Source organism: Typopeltis vanoorti, chromosome 18 (assembly GCF_054136105.1).
Source record: "Typopeltis vanoorti isolate ZY-2024b chromosome 18, IOZ_Tvanoo_1.0, whole genome shotgun sequence".
Classification (NCBI taxonomy): domain Eukaryota; kingdom Metazoa; phylum Arthropoda; class Arachnida; order Uropygi; family Thelyphonidae; genus Typopeltis; species Typopeltis vanoorti.
Genome location: NC_143566.1, coordinates 65,068,007 through 65,085,564, shown reverse-complemented (window position 1 = coordinate 65,085,564; position 17,558 = coordinate 65,068,007). Strand labels below are relative to the sequence as shown.

General features: G+C 37.3%; 1 protein-coding gene across 1 annotated transcript in view; it reads left to right on the top strand.

The window, feature by feature from the left end:
• The window catches only part of LOC150096723 (uncharacterized), a 125,982-nt gene that overhangs the window by 93,297 nt on the left and 15,127 nt on the right, over positions 1-17,558 (top strand). Inside the window, exon 8 of the mRNA XM_090408677.1 lies at positions 16,494-16,612. Within this exon, the coding sequence (XP_090264803.1) occupies positions 16,494-16,612 (119 nt within the window). The remainder of the gene's footprint in view (positions 1-16,493; positions 16,613-17,558) is intronic.

Genomic DNA, 17,558 nt, shown 5'->3' with positions numbered 1-17,558 from the left:
CTTAGCAAAGTGAGTATTTATTAATTGAACAATCTCATTAGCTTCTGACATTTGAGTACCATCTGCATTCAATAAAGTTATTCTTTCACATTCTTTTGCTTGTATTATAGCGATAAAATTTTTTTCGATTGCCTTTAGCTTGCAAATGCCAATTTCTTTCTACACTCTGATTTAGCTTTCTGCATAATACTTGTTATTTTTATGGCCTGAGCTTTATATATTTCATATCTCTTCTCACTCTTATTCTCACGATATTCTTTCCACATCATCTTCTTGTGGATCTCTTGCTTAATAAGGTTGCACATCTATTTCACTCCGAACCTATTTATTCTTCGAACACTAGGGATACATTCAGATATTATACCCCCTCACTTTTTCAAAGATACCCATGCATTGCTGACATTTTTCCCATTCAGTAACTGATGCCATGGGACTGAAGATATTATTCTCCTAAGTTGATCATAATTTACAGCTTTGTAGTTCAGCATGTAACCTGTTCTAATCAGAGCATCAATACAATTAGATATTTCCCAAGAAAGCACAGCATGATCACTGTCACCAACGGTGGTAAAATAGCCATATTCTTAACAGAGACCCCTTCTGACGCTATGAGCAAATCCCCACACTCTTTGACCTCGAGTTCCTTCTTTCACATGCTGCTTGAGAAAGTTGTCTCACAACAATTTAATAAATTCCTGCTGTTTACATTACATCAAAACATGGTATGAACATAAATTTAAGAAGGCCTGTGAAATTCTTATCCACCACTCTAATCTTAACAATAACGTTGGTCTAAAAATCCCAAGAATATAGAAGGCACATATTCTACCCACATAACCTTTCTCCCTAAGAGTTAATTATACATAGGACTATAGGTAATCCAGGATCTTAAATCTATTATAACAATTCTAATGTTAAATTAGGACATCATTTTTGCTGTAATAAAACTATCTGTATGAAGAGACATTTTTTCCTCTGATGTTGTCTTAAATAGAATATAGCTTTGATGTAGTTATTTTATTTATTTTAATTTCATTTTATTTTCACCAGAGGTCAGGTCAGTAGTAGAATAACTGGTGATCATGTGAAATGTAATATAGCTTGTCAGGAAACATCAGGAAATTAAAATAATTATTTCTACCACAGCCATTGCATAAGGGCGGTAGCAGACGGGAAGTGTCTAATTATAGGCCAGTTTGTGTGTCATCAGTAGTTAGTAAGATCTTGGAGAAAGTAGTGAAGGACTGTATACAGCAATGGGCAGATGAGAGTAACGTTATCTGTGAGAGTCAACATGGATTTGTGAAGGGGCACGCTCTTGTTTTAGCAATATGCTAGCCTTTTATGATAAAGTTACAAGAGCATTAGATTTGGGAAAGGCATATACTGCCATTTTCTTAGACAGCGAAGGCATTTGGCAGGGTGCCACATGATAAGCTGATATTAAGTTGCAGAACATGGGTCTGGATGTCAGATTGGTCAACTGGATTCAGGATTGGCTGCCCGATAGGTATCAGAGAGTTGTGTATGGTGGGGCAGTTTCAAGGAAGCAGAGGGTTACAAGTGGGATCCCACAGGGCTCAGTACTGGGACCTATATTGTTTAGCCTTTATATCAATGACATTGTCAGTGGATTGCAAGGGGATATTCAGTTGTTTGCAGATTATGCGAAGCTGGGAAGGATTATTAGTAATAGTGCAGATGCGGCAGCCCTGCAAGAGGATTTGAATAAGCTAGATAGATGGGCAAATGAATGGGGGTTTCAGTTTAATGCTGCAAAATGTGAGGTCTTGAGGTTTGGGAAACATCGATGGGACACTGCATACTCTATGGGAGGAGTTATACTGGAGGAAGTAGAGGAGACAAGAGATCTGGGGTTGATTGATAGAAACCTGAAATTTAGGGGACATATTGCAAAGGTGGTGAAGGTAACACAGAGGATTGCTGCAATTATGAGAAGGACACTGACCTGCAGAGATAAGAAGGTTACCATTCCGTTGTATAAGTCTCTGATCAGACCACACTTGGACTATTGTTCTCAGATTTAGTCCCCAGGATTTGAAGGGGATAAATTAACTGTGGAAAGAGTACAAAGGCAGATAACAAAGATGGTTTCAGAACTGTACAGTGATAGTTATGAAGATCGGCTGAGGGAATGTGGACTGCAGAGTTTGGTGGATAGAAGAAGGAGAGGTGATATGATTGAGACTTTTAAACTGTTGAGAGGTAGTTACAGGGTTGACCCTGGGGAGTTCTTTCGCTTGGTTGAACAGCGGGAAGGAGTGATGACAAGAGGCCATCCCTGGAAGTTATGAAAGGAAACTGTGAGCAAGAGGGTGAGGAGTGGTTTCTTTGCATGGAGGGTGGTTGAACCATGGAATGCATTGCCTGATGGAGTGGTGAGAGCGAGAACGGTCAATGAGTTCAAGGAGTGGTATGATAGACTTTGTGTTTCTTAGGGGGGGGGGGGAACCTCCCCTCGATGAGTCTTGATAGACTGTGTTTCTTAGGAAGCACCTCCCACGATGAGTCTTTTGACTCCATGGAGGCCTGAATAATAATAATAATAATGATGATGCTCTCCTCAGTAGTAACAACTTGAGCTTTAGACACTGCCCTGTTGTCACGAGTTTTCAGCACCATTCTTAAGAGTAGTAGAAACTAATATTTATTTCTGCAATTATATTATAAAATGCTGTAGTACAATAATTACACTAAAAAACTACAATAATATACTAAAAATACACCATTAAATCTAAGAAAACAGTTAATAAATCAACAAAAATCACAATCTTTCAGGAACTTTCTAATAGCCTGTCATTTCCTAGATAAATTGAAAAATGTTTCCCTACAACCCTCTGATCTTATGGTTAGCTTCACTATAGAATCCCTATTTAGTGATGTACCTCTTAAGGAGATATTGCTATGACTACTTTCTGAATCATTTCCACAGGATACTGTGAAACTGTTTGACTTCATAATGTATTCTGGATACTTTGTTTGTCAAAACAAGTTCTACAGCCAGGTGGAAGGAACTGTCATGAGAAGTCCACTCTCCCTTTCTCTCGCCAACTACTTTTATCTAGAGCATCTAGAAGACATCCTTTTCTCATCCATACACCATCAACCTTCATTTTAGGTTTGGTATACTGATGATATTTTTGCTGTGTGGCCCCACAATAAAGCTTTATCAACATTTTTAGCTACATTAATACTTTGCATCCACGTATTAAATTCACTATGGAAATTGAAAGAAACAACAAATTATAATTTCTAGACATTCTTCTCATGTGCTCACCATCAGTTGTAACTTATAATTTTATAATTTATAATTATAAACTTATAATTTTATAAACTAAAAATTTAACTGATTCGGTCTGGTTGGCCAAATGGTTAGTGTATCCACTCTCCAGCTGAAAGGCTGCGGGTTCGAATTCCGCCGTGGGCATGGATGTTTGTGATTGTCTGTGAAAATATTGGTGGTGATAGTTGGCGGTAGATGGAGTTGGTGTAGATTATGAAGGTAATTACAGATGGTGAAGACAGAGTTGTAGAGTAGGTGCCCTCCCTCAATGAGTCTTTGGATTCCCTGGGGGTGTTATGCAATAATAATAATCATAACTACGTCAGTATCAGAACCCTACTTTCACTGGATGCTACATTCTTTACAATCTGCTCACCATCCTTCTCAAAAGACAGGAATTATAAAATCTTTATTTCAACATGCTAACACTGTTTGTTCGACTCCACAGCAATTACCGAAAGAACTCATAAACATCAAATTGTATATGAAACTCAATAGTTTCCTTGAAAGGACTACACAACATCTATTTGACTCCTTCAAACCTAACTTAAATAACAGGGAAACAGTATGTCGAGTTCCAATCCCATACATTACAGGCATTTCAGAACTGATTTCCAGAATTCTCAAGAAATACAATTTAGTGGCTACATTTATACCTGTCAATAAACTATCAACTTGTTTTCCCTCTTCAAAAGATAAATAAATGCTTACCTCTGTTTCTCCCTGGTGTTTACCAAGTTCCTTCTGATTGCCATCTTTCCTACTTTGGACAAACTGGAAGATCAATAGAAAAGAGAATACAAGAACATAAATCTTATATTTGCTATTGGAAATCTGATAAATCTGTCTTGGCTCAACATGGAATAGACACAGATCACATCATTGTCAGTAGAGATTTCAGTATTTGTTTAAAGAGAGTGCTGAGGTGAGGCATTGCTTCACTGCCTGAACTTGAATCATAATGACTGCCTATATTTATCTAAAATATGGGAAACTCTTATCAGAATAACACATCAATAAAGTTTTTTTTTTTTTTTTTTATAGTTATGATTAACCTATGTTTCCTCAGTTATATTATCATGCTGTTGTAAGTATAACATCACGTGGCTCTTTCTGTTTCAAATCAATCCATTGTTTGCATTCTACCTTGTAATAATGCCAGCCTGGTTGGCCAAGTAGTTAGCATATCTGCTCTCCAGCCAAAAGGCTGTGGGTTCGAATCCTGTCGTGGGCATGGATGTTTGTGATTGTCTGTGAAAATACTAGTGGCGGTAGTGGGCAGTAGATAGTGTTGGTGTAAATGAGGCAGTTCGCTATGGTTGGTGGATTGAGTGGTGGAGATGGAGAGTTGTAGAGTAGGTGTCCTTCCTCGATGTATCTTTGGACTCCTTGGAGATGTCACTTAATAATAATAATAAACTGTCATTGCCACCGAAGATGGCCTGTAATTTTCAGACTGAAATATTTGGCTTTATCTAAATAAATAGTATTACTTATTCTTTGTATTTTTGTGTAAATAATTAATAGTAACTCTATGACACAAGTATATCTAAAAGAGCATTAACACATATCCTTACAGACATGTATAATGTTATGCATTATACAACTTCATATATACTTCAACCTTGGGATATTATGGGATACCTTGGCAATTGATTCATGGTCATTAGCCTCTATATACAAGTAGCGAGTTGTGAAGTGACTTCACATGCAAACACTGCTTGCACTTGGATAAAGGATGAAACCAAGAATATAATTTCTTGGCATCTTTAATTCATCATGTAGTAATCTATCAAATGCTTTTGCAAAGTCCAAGAATATCACTATTTACGATTCTCCCTTATCCAACACATTCATCATCTTATCATAAAACAAAAGAAGATGCTAAAACAAGACCTGTCCTTAACAGATGCATGAAGAATATAAACTGCAGTCCAGAAAAGTGACAAGCATGGTTATAAAAAGAAAAAGTAGAATATGAGAGGAGATTGAACAGTCAGGTCAAACTAATCCAAAGTATTTTTTCCTGCTATGTGGCAATCAAGAGGGAAAATAATTTTGGCAAGTTGACACTGGTGAACAGTTATGGTAAGCAATATAATCATGGCAAATGATATAGTGAAATTATTACAAACATTTTATCAGAGCATATCACAGTGGTGTGAATGATGCTGTGCAACATGTAGAAGGCAGATAAGAATTAGGAGAATTAAAGGTGAAAGAATCAGAGATGTATCAAGTGTTGATTGGATTAGATGTTAATAAGGCTGTTGGAATTATTATTATTGCATCCTCCATAGTCAGCAGACTCATCGTGGTAGGTTCATTCAACTAACAACATTTATCATACCAAATCTTAAAATTCTTAACACCCCTTGCATCAACAACATATTCTGGTAATGCATTTAATTCATTGACAATTCTCCATGTAAAAAATCTACTCCTCATACCCCTCATACATAACTTCCATTGATGGCCTCTAGTTTTCCTCTCTCACCTTCTCTTTTTATAATCCCATCTGGATTAATACGATAAAATCCTCTCACTAACTTAAATGTCTCTATTATATCACCGCTTTTCCTCCTATCCATCAAATTCTGCAATCCACATTTCTTCAACCTCTCTCCATAGTCAGTATTCTGAAGTCCTGATATTGTGTTAGTCACTCATCTCTGGACCCTCTCCAATGTTTCCACATCACAATGAAAACCAGGTGACCAAATTTGAGCACACAGTAGTCCGAGTGTGGTCTGACCAGGCCTTATACAGTGCACAACCACTTCCTTATCCTTGCATGTTAAAGTACTTTAACATGCAAGGATAAGGAAGTTGCTATGATAAGAAGTACTTCTTATCATAGCAACACTATGATGTCCTTTGCAACACCAGCAATATGCCTCTAAACTTCAGTTTACTGTCAACCATCACTCCCAAATCTCTAATCTCATCCACTTCCTGGTACTATACCATAGATATAGTACACAGCCTTATAATTCTGCACTCCAAAATGCAATGCCTTGCACTTATTGATATTAAAACTATATCACTCTTTTGTCCAAGTAAAAATCCTACTAAAATCTTCCTGAAGGATTTTAACATCAGCAGTGCTACTTATAATTCTTCTCAACTTTGCATCATCAACAAATAACTGAAGATCCCCAGTCAGTCCACATGATATATCGTTTACCAAGAAGTTAAATAAAAGGGGCCCAAGAACAGAGAACCCTGGGGCACACCACTGGTTACCCTTCTTTTTGAGACGCTGCTCCATCATACACAACCTCTGATATCATCCAGTCTCTGATCCATCTAACCAACATGCTATCTATTCTCATCCTCTGCAGCTTGTACACCAACTTATCATGTGGTAGTCTATCAAACACTTTTGCAAATTCCAAGAATATCACCGAATGTGATTCTCCCTTATCTAACACACTCATTATGTTATCACAAAATGCAAGTAATTGCGAAGACAAGATCTATCCTTTACAGATCCATACTGACCATCATAAAGAATGCTATGTCCATCAACCCAGTCCTATATTCTATTCCTAACTCATCTCTCTAACACCTTGACTACAACTATAGTTATACAGACTAGTCTATAATTGGAAACTTCTGACTTATAACCTTGCTTGTGGAGTGACACTATTTTGCCTTCTTTCCACTCCGTAGGAACTCTACCCACTGCAAGGTTTACTTTAAATAACCAGGTCAAGGGCATAGCTAACTGTTGTGCACATTCCTTAAGAATACATGGTGATATGTCATTCATTCCCACAGCATTATTAATCTAACTCAATCAACACCTGATACACCTCTGATTCTTTCACTTTCAATTCTCCTAATACTTGCATCCCTTCTATATATTGCACTGCATCGTTTACACCAGTGTGATATATACTGATAAAGTACTCATTCAATAATTCCACTATATCCTTTGAAACTGGTATTCTGCTGCCATGACTATCTGCCAGTGTCAACAAGCCATAATTATTCTTTCTGTTGCTTGCCATATAGCATAAAAATTCCCTTGAGTTAACCTTGGCCTGACCTACCAATCTCCTCTCATACCGCACTTTTTCTTTCTTTATCATGCTCATTACTTTCCTAGCCTGCACTTTATACTCTTCATGGATCTGATCACCACCAACATGTACTTGTCTTGTACCTCTTCCATAGCATTTTCTCTTCCAACACAGCTTGCTTGATTTCATTGTTCATCCATTTCACTCCTACTCTATTCACTTGCTTAACCCTTGGTATGCAGTATACATTGCTTGTGTCGGATACTGCCTTGTGAGTTTTCTTGCACTGTTAACATCTTTTTTGCTCGGCTCATCTACCCAATGTACTGATGCTGACTACAGAGCTTCCTATAATCACCTTCTTTATACTTTCACATATATCAATTTTTGGCAGTCACCACTTCCCAAACAACCAGCAGCAGTGTCAACACCTTATTAATTGGTGACTTCACATCAATTGCTTTAGTATTCCATACACAGATGCAAAGTCATTAGCCTCTATATACAAGTAGTCCAGTAATCTCAAAATTACTTCACATGCAAACTTTGTGTGCTTACACTTGCATAAAGGATTAAACCAAGAATATAATTTCTTGGCATCTTTAATTTATAGTATAACCAAGTGGAAAAATCTTTCAACATCTATCTCTAATCCAGAGTATTTTAGTAATAAGATGTGACACCTTTTGACTACTTGTATATAGAAATATGACTACTGCATTACTTTTTGCCTTGGTATAATGTAATGGGCAGAAATATGACTGAAATCGACCATGAGATCTTCTTCTTCTTCTGCAGCTTCTCCCACTTAAGTGTGGTCACTGTTGATGATGAGTCTCCTCCACATCGAAGTTCTTCATCCTCAAGTCCTCTTCTACCAGCTCCCTCCATCCTTCTTTGGCCGCTCACGCTTCCTCCTTCCTTGCACATCCATCTGCATGACCCTTCTTCCCACATATTCATCCTCCCTCCTCATCACATGACCAAACCATCTCAACCTTGCCTCCTGTATCTTCGCTCCTAAGTTTGTAACTTTCACTGTTCCCCTCACATAGTCATTTCTCAGATGATCCTTTCTCGTCACACCGCGCATCCACCTAAGCATTCTCATCTCTGCTACTTCCATCCTGCTGATGTTATTTTTCCTCAGGGCCACAGTTTCTATAGCATACGTCATAGCTGGCCTCACTACTGTCCTATAGATTTTGCCAGATTGATCGGCACCCTCTTATCGCACAACACTCCAGCCATTTCCCTCCAATTCCTCCAACCCGCTTGTATCCTGCATCCCACTTCCTTCTCAGCTCCTCCATCTTCTTCCACTGTTGAACCTAAGTATCTAAAGTCCCTCACCTTCCTGATGACATTTCCTTCCAGCTCCAGATCTGTCTCCTGGCCACTGCCCACTGTGCAACACATATACTCTGTCTTACTTCTGCTCAGTCTCATACCTCTCTCTTCCAGTACTTTTCTCCATCTTTCCAGTTTAGTTCCTGCTTCTTCTCTTGAATCTGCACACAGCAAGATGTCATCTGCATACAACGTTGTTCAAGGCGCATCTTCTCTCATCTCCTCCGTCACCACCTCCATCACAATGTTAAACAGAAACGGACTTAATACTGACCCTTGATGCAAGCCAACTGTTACTTGAAAACTTTCTGTTTGTCACAGACAGGTCCAAACACTTGTCTTCACATTTCTGTACATCTCCTACACCAACCTGACATATTTCTCCGGAACCTTCTTCTCCCTCTGCCTTGGCACTCTATCGTATGCTTTCTCCAGATCAATAAATGCCAGATGTAGCTCCCGTTGTTTCTCTCAAAACTTTTCCATCATCTGCCATAACCAAAAGATAGCATCTGTTGTTGATCTACCAGGCATGAAGCCAAATTGTTCCTTTGCAATCTCCACCTCCTCCCTCAATCTTCCATCAAGAACCCTTTCTAGGATTTTCATTGTGTGGGACATCAACTTCCTCTTATTTTTCTTATTCCTCTGTAATTTTTACAATCTTGTGCATCCCCTTTACCCTTGTAGATGGGGACAAGAGTACTCTCCCTCCATTCCTCGGTTATATTTTCCTGTTGGCAAACTTTCACGAACAGGTCCCACAGCAGGTCAATTCCCTCTTCCCCCAGTGCCTTCCATGCCTCCACTGGAACCTGTCGGGGCCCACCGATTTTCCATTCCTCATCCTCTTCATGGCCTCTGTCACTTCCACTCTACTGATGTTCTGCACCATCCCCTCAGAAGGCTGGCCATCTTCTCTGTGAGTCCTTGCAATTTCCTCATTCAAAAGTCCACCAAAGTATATTCTCCATCTGTTTCTTATGTCCACATCCCTCCATAATACTCTTCCTTCAGCATCTTTGATCTACCTCACATGTAAGATGTCCTTTGCTGCTTTATTTCTACATTTCACTAGTTGGTAAAAGAAATCGACCATGAGATGCGGTGATTAATACCCTTGGAGGGTAATGGATGGCAATGCTGTAGCCAATGAAGTTCTAACTGAGGCTTGGCTATTGCTGTTACCCTCTTGCCATGATCAGAGCTTTAATAGCTCAATAACACCTTATCCCTACACTGTCCTCTACAGATAATGGGGAAAATGAAAAGCAGCCTTGATTCGCCCGTTTAAGCCAGTCCTTATAAGGACTATAAGGACCTTGGTATAACTTGTAAAAAAAACTTTCAGCAAACTTTCTTGTACTTCCTCCATATCAACTTTTTTTTTTGTAACACCGCTTGCTTGATTTCACTGTTCATCCATCTCATTCCTGCTTTATTCCCTGAACTCTTGGTATGCAGTTATGCATTGCTTTGTGTTAGATACTGCATTATAATTTCCCATACACTGTCAACATTTTCTACACAATTTATCAACCTATGTATTGATGCTAATTGACTATGGAGCTTTTCATAATCACCCACCTTATAGTTACACATCCTTGTTACTATACACTATCTCTTCTTTCCAATCCATATTCCTATCATTAAAATCTTCCATTAGGATAATCTTTCTTTTACTTGCCCAACTAATTTGTCTAAACATTTCACAATCAATACTCTCCACATATCAGATTAATACAATGATAGTATTAAAATGCTTTGGAGATTATGAGGAAAGCTTAAATATTGAGAAAAGAGTACCAGAATAGGAATTATCAGAGGTGATAAAAGTATTATAAACTCTGAAGATAATGATATTCTGGGTGTCTGGTGTAATTATTTTAAACAGTCATTAAATGAGGAAGGCAACAATGAGTTGCATCAATTTTGGAAGAAAAAAATTCTGCAGTATGGAAAACAGCTTTGGTAGATGATACTCAGCCTGAAATGCTTATATGTTAGGAAATTTTATAGTGTTTGCACTGCATAATACCAAAAGCTTTATAAGAAAGTTGAATTCCAGATGATTAGAGTGGAGTAGAGCTTTCCCTGTACCAGTTTAATAAAAATAGAGTTGAAAAAAATAAGTAATCTACATTTTTAAAGACAAAGCTTTTCATGATTTTATCACCAAAAGGCTATTCAAACTTGTTATAATATTGTTGGTGAGAGAAAATGAGGAGTAATCATTTTGGATTAAGTAATAGCATTAGAAGATTTAATTGGAACTGAGATGATATTATTTACCTCCATTTGGTGATATTGACCATGTAGACCTGACTTGAAGGTGAACAGGCTTTTTTTTAAATTTAATATATTAATATTAGACTCAAATATGAAAGATCACAAGACCTACACGTCAAGTGTTGTGTATTGATAATTGGGTAAGAAGAAAGAAAGAATAAATTGGCAGATGTGTTTCTTGAATAGCTGAACACCTGGAATGAAAGAAGAGAAAGAAAATTTGGTTTGGTAATCATGAAGATGTATGGTAAATGGATGGTGGCTGCTGTTATTATTACAATTTTTATGGAATGATGGTTGCAAGTTTTGCAGAACATTATAAAAATACTTATAGAAAAGACATAGGGAAGAAACCAAATGTTGATGATAGAATATGATTCGAGTGAATCTATGCAAGAGAGGGGAGTGGTTATTGATTAAGCAGATTGCCTTCCATAAATCTTAAGAAAAGTTTTGGGTACATAACCCCAAATGTGTGAGCAGTATTTCATGGTTGGACAGATTTGGGATTTATACAGTGTTAACCTCCCTACTGGCTGAAGTGGATGAAATAGTGAGACCAAATTGCACTTATCCATGTTATTCAACGGGTGTTACAGAATCGTATCCAGATTTAGCTTGACATCTATAGATCATGGCTGGTTGGGGTATTAAAAGTTGAACAAGTGGGAAGTAGTGTCTTTAGCGGAAAAGTACATCAAGTTTCTTGGATGCTGATAAAGCTATGACTTAGATGTCTTTGTGCCAGGAAAGGCTGGGGGTGTAAGCCAGTCCAGGAAGAGAAATCGCATTGTGTTTAGAGATAAATATCAACAAAACTAAGGAGAAGTGATGTGAAATCTCCTATTGAATATCAGATTAAGAGTTCTAATGAGTGGGCACTACAGGGCTTGTCAAATAAGGAAGAAAAATGGAGTGTACTGCCATCAGCAAAGCTATGAATAGGATTTGAAGTCAATAAGAGAAAATTATTTATATGTATGAGGAAGAGTGGGTCAGAGTACAAAGCCCTGGGGTATTCCAGCATTTGTGGGGGAAATCTGAGGATAGGAAGCCATTTATCATGGCACATAGTGACCAGCTTGCAAACAGTAGAAGTCATGCAATAAGATGGTAATCTTCTGAGTAAGCCTCTGTGCCAGATTCAGTCAAATAAATAGAAATATTAAGAGCAAGGGTGGGTAAAGGCAAAATCAGTGCACTGAGAGTGGCAGAATCTATATATTGTTGGTCACTAATTAATAGTTGATGGACCACCAGGTGATGAAGAAGTTGATTGTTGATGACCTTTTCTTTTTAAGAGAACCAAAATAAGAGTTTGGATGGTAGTTTGCTGAATTTAATCACTTTTTTTTTTTTTTAAGACTAGGCTGAATGTAAGCTTGTTTTCATGCTACAGGGTAGATTCCAGTTGAGTAGGAAATATTGAAGAGGCTATACATGATTGATGTTATATACATGTTTTGGAGCACAATTGTGGGTGGGGGATAGCATCAGGACCAGATGACTTGTTAGTGTTCAAGTTATTGAGGATTTTTCTGATTTCTGACAAAAGACCAAAGGTATGTAGTAAGCAGTTCTTGATAAAGTGTGTGTGTGGGGGTGCTACTGGCCTAACACTTTCACTTTCTATAGATGTTTAGTTTCTTCCCTATGTCTCTTCCATAGTTATAGTTTTGTGGTATGTAGCTATATTAAGGAAAAAGAAATTTTTGTTGAATTGTAAGTCAGGCAATTAGCATAGGCCTAGAAAATTAACCAGCTTGGGACAGTGCTGGGGATAGAAAAATTTAAAAGAAGAGAAACCAGTAGTGCATGGGACTTCTTCTTCTTCTGCAGCTTCTCCCACTTAAGTGGGGTCACTGTTTGTAATGAGTCTCCTCCACACCTTCCTGTCTTGGGCTGTCACCACATCCAAGTGATAAAGGAATGCATTAGCATTCCTGGATGCTGATTTGAAGGAAAATTGTAGATAGGAAGTTAGTAATGATGTAAATTTTTCATGTAGTACTATCATATTCTATACACCCCTTGAGGGTACATGGCAGGAATTTGATGATGATGATGAAATCAAACAGAAGAAGCGGTAGAATGAAGGTATCAAACTATATTGCAATACATTGTGGATATGTAGATTGAAAAGAAGTTATGGAAAAAGTATCAAGAGAGGTGAAGAGCAGTTGTATGAAGAATTTGAGGCTCAAGCTAGGAAAGTAACTAGTGCCTAAGAAAGGAAAGCTGAAATATGAGAGGAGACTGCACTGCAATCCAAGGAAAATTCCAAGTTCTTATGTTATGTGGCCAGCAGTAAGAGAAATGATTGTGGATGAGTGACCTTCCCAGATAAAAGTAGTCAGGTGACCAATGCAAATGATGTAGCAGAGCTTCTGAATGATAATTTTATTAGCTGCTTCCTGATAAAGTATGTTTTATTCCTAGAGGGATAGAAGAGATGGAAGGATTAGAAGTGAACGAACAGAATGTGTTTCCAGATGTTGGAAGTTTTTTTCACTTGGTTAGACTATAAATTATATATTTAGTTTAATCCTTTATCCAAGTGTAAGCAAACAAAGTTTGTGCCTGAAGTATCTTCAGGCAAACTTTGTTTGCTTACACTTGGATAAAGAATTGTGCCTGAAGTATCTTCAGGCAAACTTTGTTTGCTTACACTTGGATAAAGAATTAAACTAAATATATAATTTATAGTCTAACCAGGTGAAAAAAACTTCCAATGACTTTCTCTAATCCAGAGTAATTTAATAATAAGGTGTGACACCTTTTGGCAACTGGTATATGAAAATATGAGTTCTGCATTGCTTCAACCTTGGTATCACCTCTGGGTCTGGCTCCCACTGAAGAGACCTCAATAAAGGTTGAAACCGATCTGAGTACTGACTCTTTCCATAATGCATGGCATTATACATGTCTGCAAGGAGATGTGCACTGCATCATGGGATACTAAGGAAAGTGATAATAAATTTAGTTTAATCCTTTATCCAAGTGTGAGCAAACAAAGTTTGCGCCTGAAAGTATCTTCAGGACTGGGTTAAGGTGGTACACACCAAGGCAACTCGTTGTAAAGGTGGAGCAAGCTACCAACACTCCTATCTTAGTATCTCCTATAATGCAAAACACATCTCCTTGCGGATATGTCTAATGTTATGCATTAAGGGAAGGGCCACTACCCAGACCGGTTTCGACCTTTATTGAGGTCTCTTCAGTGGGAGCCAGGCCCAAGTCGAGATATCAGGCAGAAGCATTAGCAGGTCATCTCCACCTATAGGAATTGCCAATTGGTGTGCCACCCTTTTTTAATAAATTACTCTGGATTTAGAGAAAGATGTTGAAAGTTTATTTTCCACTTGGTTAGAGTATAATAAATTTAGTTTAATCCTTTATCCAAGTGTGAGCAAACAAAGTTTGCACCTGAAAGTATCTTCAGGACTGGGTTAAGGTGGTGTGTACCACCTTAACCCAGTCCTTAACCCAGTACCACAGTTAAGGTGGTGTGTACCACCTTAACCCAGTCCTGAAGATACTTTCAGGCGCAAACTTTGTTTGCTCACACTTGGATAAAGGATTAAACTAAATTTATTATACTCCAACCAAGTGGAAAATAAACTTTCAACATCTTTCTCTAAATCCAGAATAATTTATTAAAAAAGGGTGGCACACCAATTGGCAATTCCTATAGGTGGAGATGACCTGCTAATGCTTCTGCCTGATATCTCGACTTGGGCCTGGCTCCCACTGAAGAGACCTCAATAAAGGTCGAAACCGGTCTGGGTAGTGGCCCTTCCCTTAATGCATAACATTAGACATATCCGCAAGGAGATGTGTTTTGCATTATAGGAGATACTAAGATAGGAGTGTTGGTAGCTTGCTCCACCTTTACAACGAGTTGCCCTGGTGTGTACCACCTTAACCCAGTCCTGAAGATACTTTCAGGCGCAAACTTTGTTTGCTCACACTTGGATAAAGGATTAAACTAAATTTATTATACTCTAACCAAGTGGAAAATAAACTTTCAATAAGGAAAGTGATGAGAACTTAGTCTACCTTTGCCACGAGTTGCCCCAGTCCTGAAGATACTTCAGCCGCAAACTTTGTTTGCTTACACTTGGATAAAGGATTAAACTAAATATATAAATTATAGGATGTGTTTCCAGTCCTCTTGATGTGAGTAAGGCAATGGGACTGGATGAGATTTTGCCATGTGTTTTAAGGGCATGGCAAAATATCAATGGCATTCTAAGAAACTGATCATACCATTGACCTGGCTGTTTACTGAAAGTCTCATAACTGGAAAAGTCTTTAAGGAGTGGAAGGAAGGTAAGATAGTGCCATTATAAGTGGTGGCAGAATGAAGGTATCAAACTACAGACCAGTTTGTATTTCTTTTTTGATTGTTAAGATTTTGGAAAAATAGTAGTAAAAACTAGTATACAGACTTGGACAGATGAAGGGAATATACCATATAATATCAGCATGGATTTGTTAGTGGGGGCACTGTTGTTTTAGTAATCTGGTTGCCTTTTATAGTAAAGTAACTAGAGCAGCTGTTGAGAGAAGGCACATAGACTATACTTTTTCTGGATTTTGCAGAGGCATTTGACAAGGTGCTACATGATAAATTGATATTCAAGTTGCAGCTTATGAATTTAGAAATTAGGTTAGTTGATTGAATTGGAAATTGGCCATTCAAATCGATAGATTATGGACATATTGTTGATATGCTTGCTTCCCATGTCAGACAGATATGGGAAGTGAGCAGTATTGGAAAAAAGATCACAAGTGAGATTCCTCAAGGCCCAGTACTGAGTACTGTTACTGGATTCCAGGGAGATAGTCATTTGTTTGCAGATAATGTGAAGCTTGGGAGGTTATTTGTAATAGGTACTGAGGTTGTGACTTTTCACAAGGATTTAGACTGGACAGGTGGGTGCATGAATGGGTATATCGGTTTAATGCAGCTAAATGTAACATTTTGAAATTTGGGATCCACATATTAGAAATTTATTGCAATTTGTTTGTTGTTTGGGATCCGCGCATGTGTGTGTGTCCCCTAAAATTTACTGAAACGTTTCCAGCAAAATTTACCAGTGCAGATCAGCCACAGAACATATACAATTAACATGCGAAAATGCTATTTTCTGTAAATGGTATAGAGTGTTTGACTATACAGAAGCATCATGTAATGATGATAATTTTAATTTGGATTTCATATGGAAAACATTTTTAGTGTAAAATTAAGACAAACAATATATACCTACAGTACATCTGCCAAAAAGGACTCAGTTCAACAACTGTGGTAACAAATGTTTTACTGAATATTATGAAAAACATTTAATGGTATCTATCTCCAGTAATTTCCTTATTTGTTGTAAATATAGTGATCAAAACTTAAAAAAAAAAAAACACTAATGCAGTGCATGAAGTCAATATTTGTATGATTAAGGAACTTGTGAATAACATGAAATATCAAAATCTAAAATGGAATATACTCTTTTATATACTTGCAGTTGGATACAGGAAGAAAGTCGGACCAGAAAAAGTTAGGTTACATTAAGCATGATGGTCATCTTAGTGCCTTCAAGGCAGTAGGGAGAGAAATGTCAAGTGATAAGGAAAAATTGCTTAGGTGAGTAGTTACAGATATACTACAGCTTTTTAGTGAGTTATTACATGAACATTTTCCATTAACTTAGCATGTAACTCACAGGAGTTCATTTCATTTCATAATTTTGCTCTTCTTATGGAATTATTAGTGTTACTCATGAAAATGAAGGTTTGCAATGAATTTTTAAGATGCTTAAAAATTAAAGGCATTTTAAAGATTTAATTTTGCAAGATGCAGTAATAACACTTACATTATGGCTCTTGTATTCTAGGTGAAGTGGGGTGGGATGGGTGATCACATCTTGAAGTGCTCTGACTTTTTTTTTTCCTGCTAATTCCACATACTCTATATCTAAAAATGTTGTGTACTTTTTTTTGTTTAATAGATATTAAAAGTGCATTTAAAAAAAAAATGATGGCAAAATTGGCAACACATTGGTATGCTAATGAATGGAAATATTTGTGTGCTAACAGGATGTTTACCTTATTAATTTTAGATCTAAGAATAGTTTTAGTTTTACTATTACTACTATGTGACACCTCCAAGAACTCATTGTGGGCAGGCAAAATACTTCACTACACAATTCATCATCAGCCTACTTAATCCTACAACTATGCACGACACTACTACTACCATCTACACGCACAGTGCTGTCCATTGCCCACTACCACCAATAGTATTTGTGTAAATTGTGTATTCTCATGGCAATTTTCCTATATGAGAGATAAAAAAATCTGAGTTTCCAGGAGAAAAACCATATTAATATATTTGCTAGTTTAAAGTTCTTCTTTATAGTGCCTATTTTTAACAGCAAAAAGATTATTATTGTTATATTTCCATTTATATTTATATTAACTCCATAAATGAGAGGTCAGAAAACAGTGTTGTGTGTGTGGGCAAGTAAATAGGAGAAAGAAGGAATACGTTAATGTTTCTTGAAAAGTTGTGTTCATTGGATAAAATGATA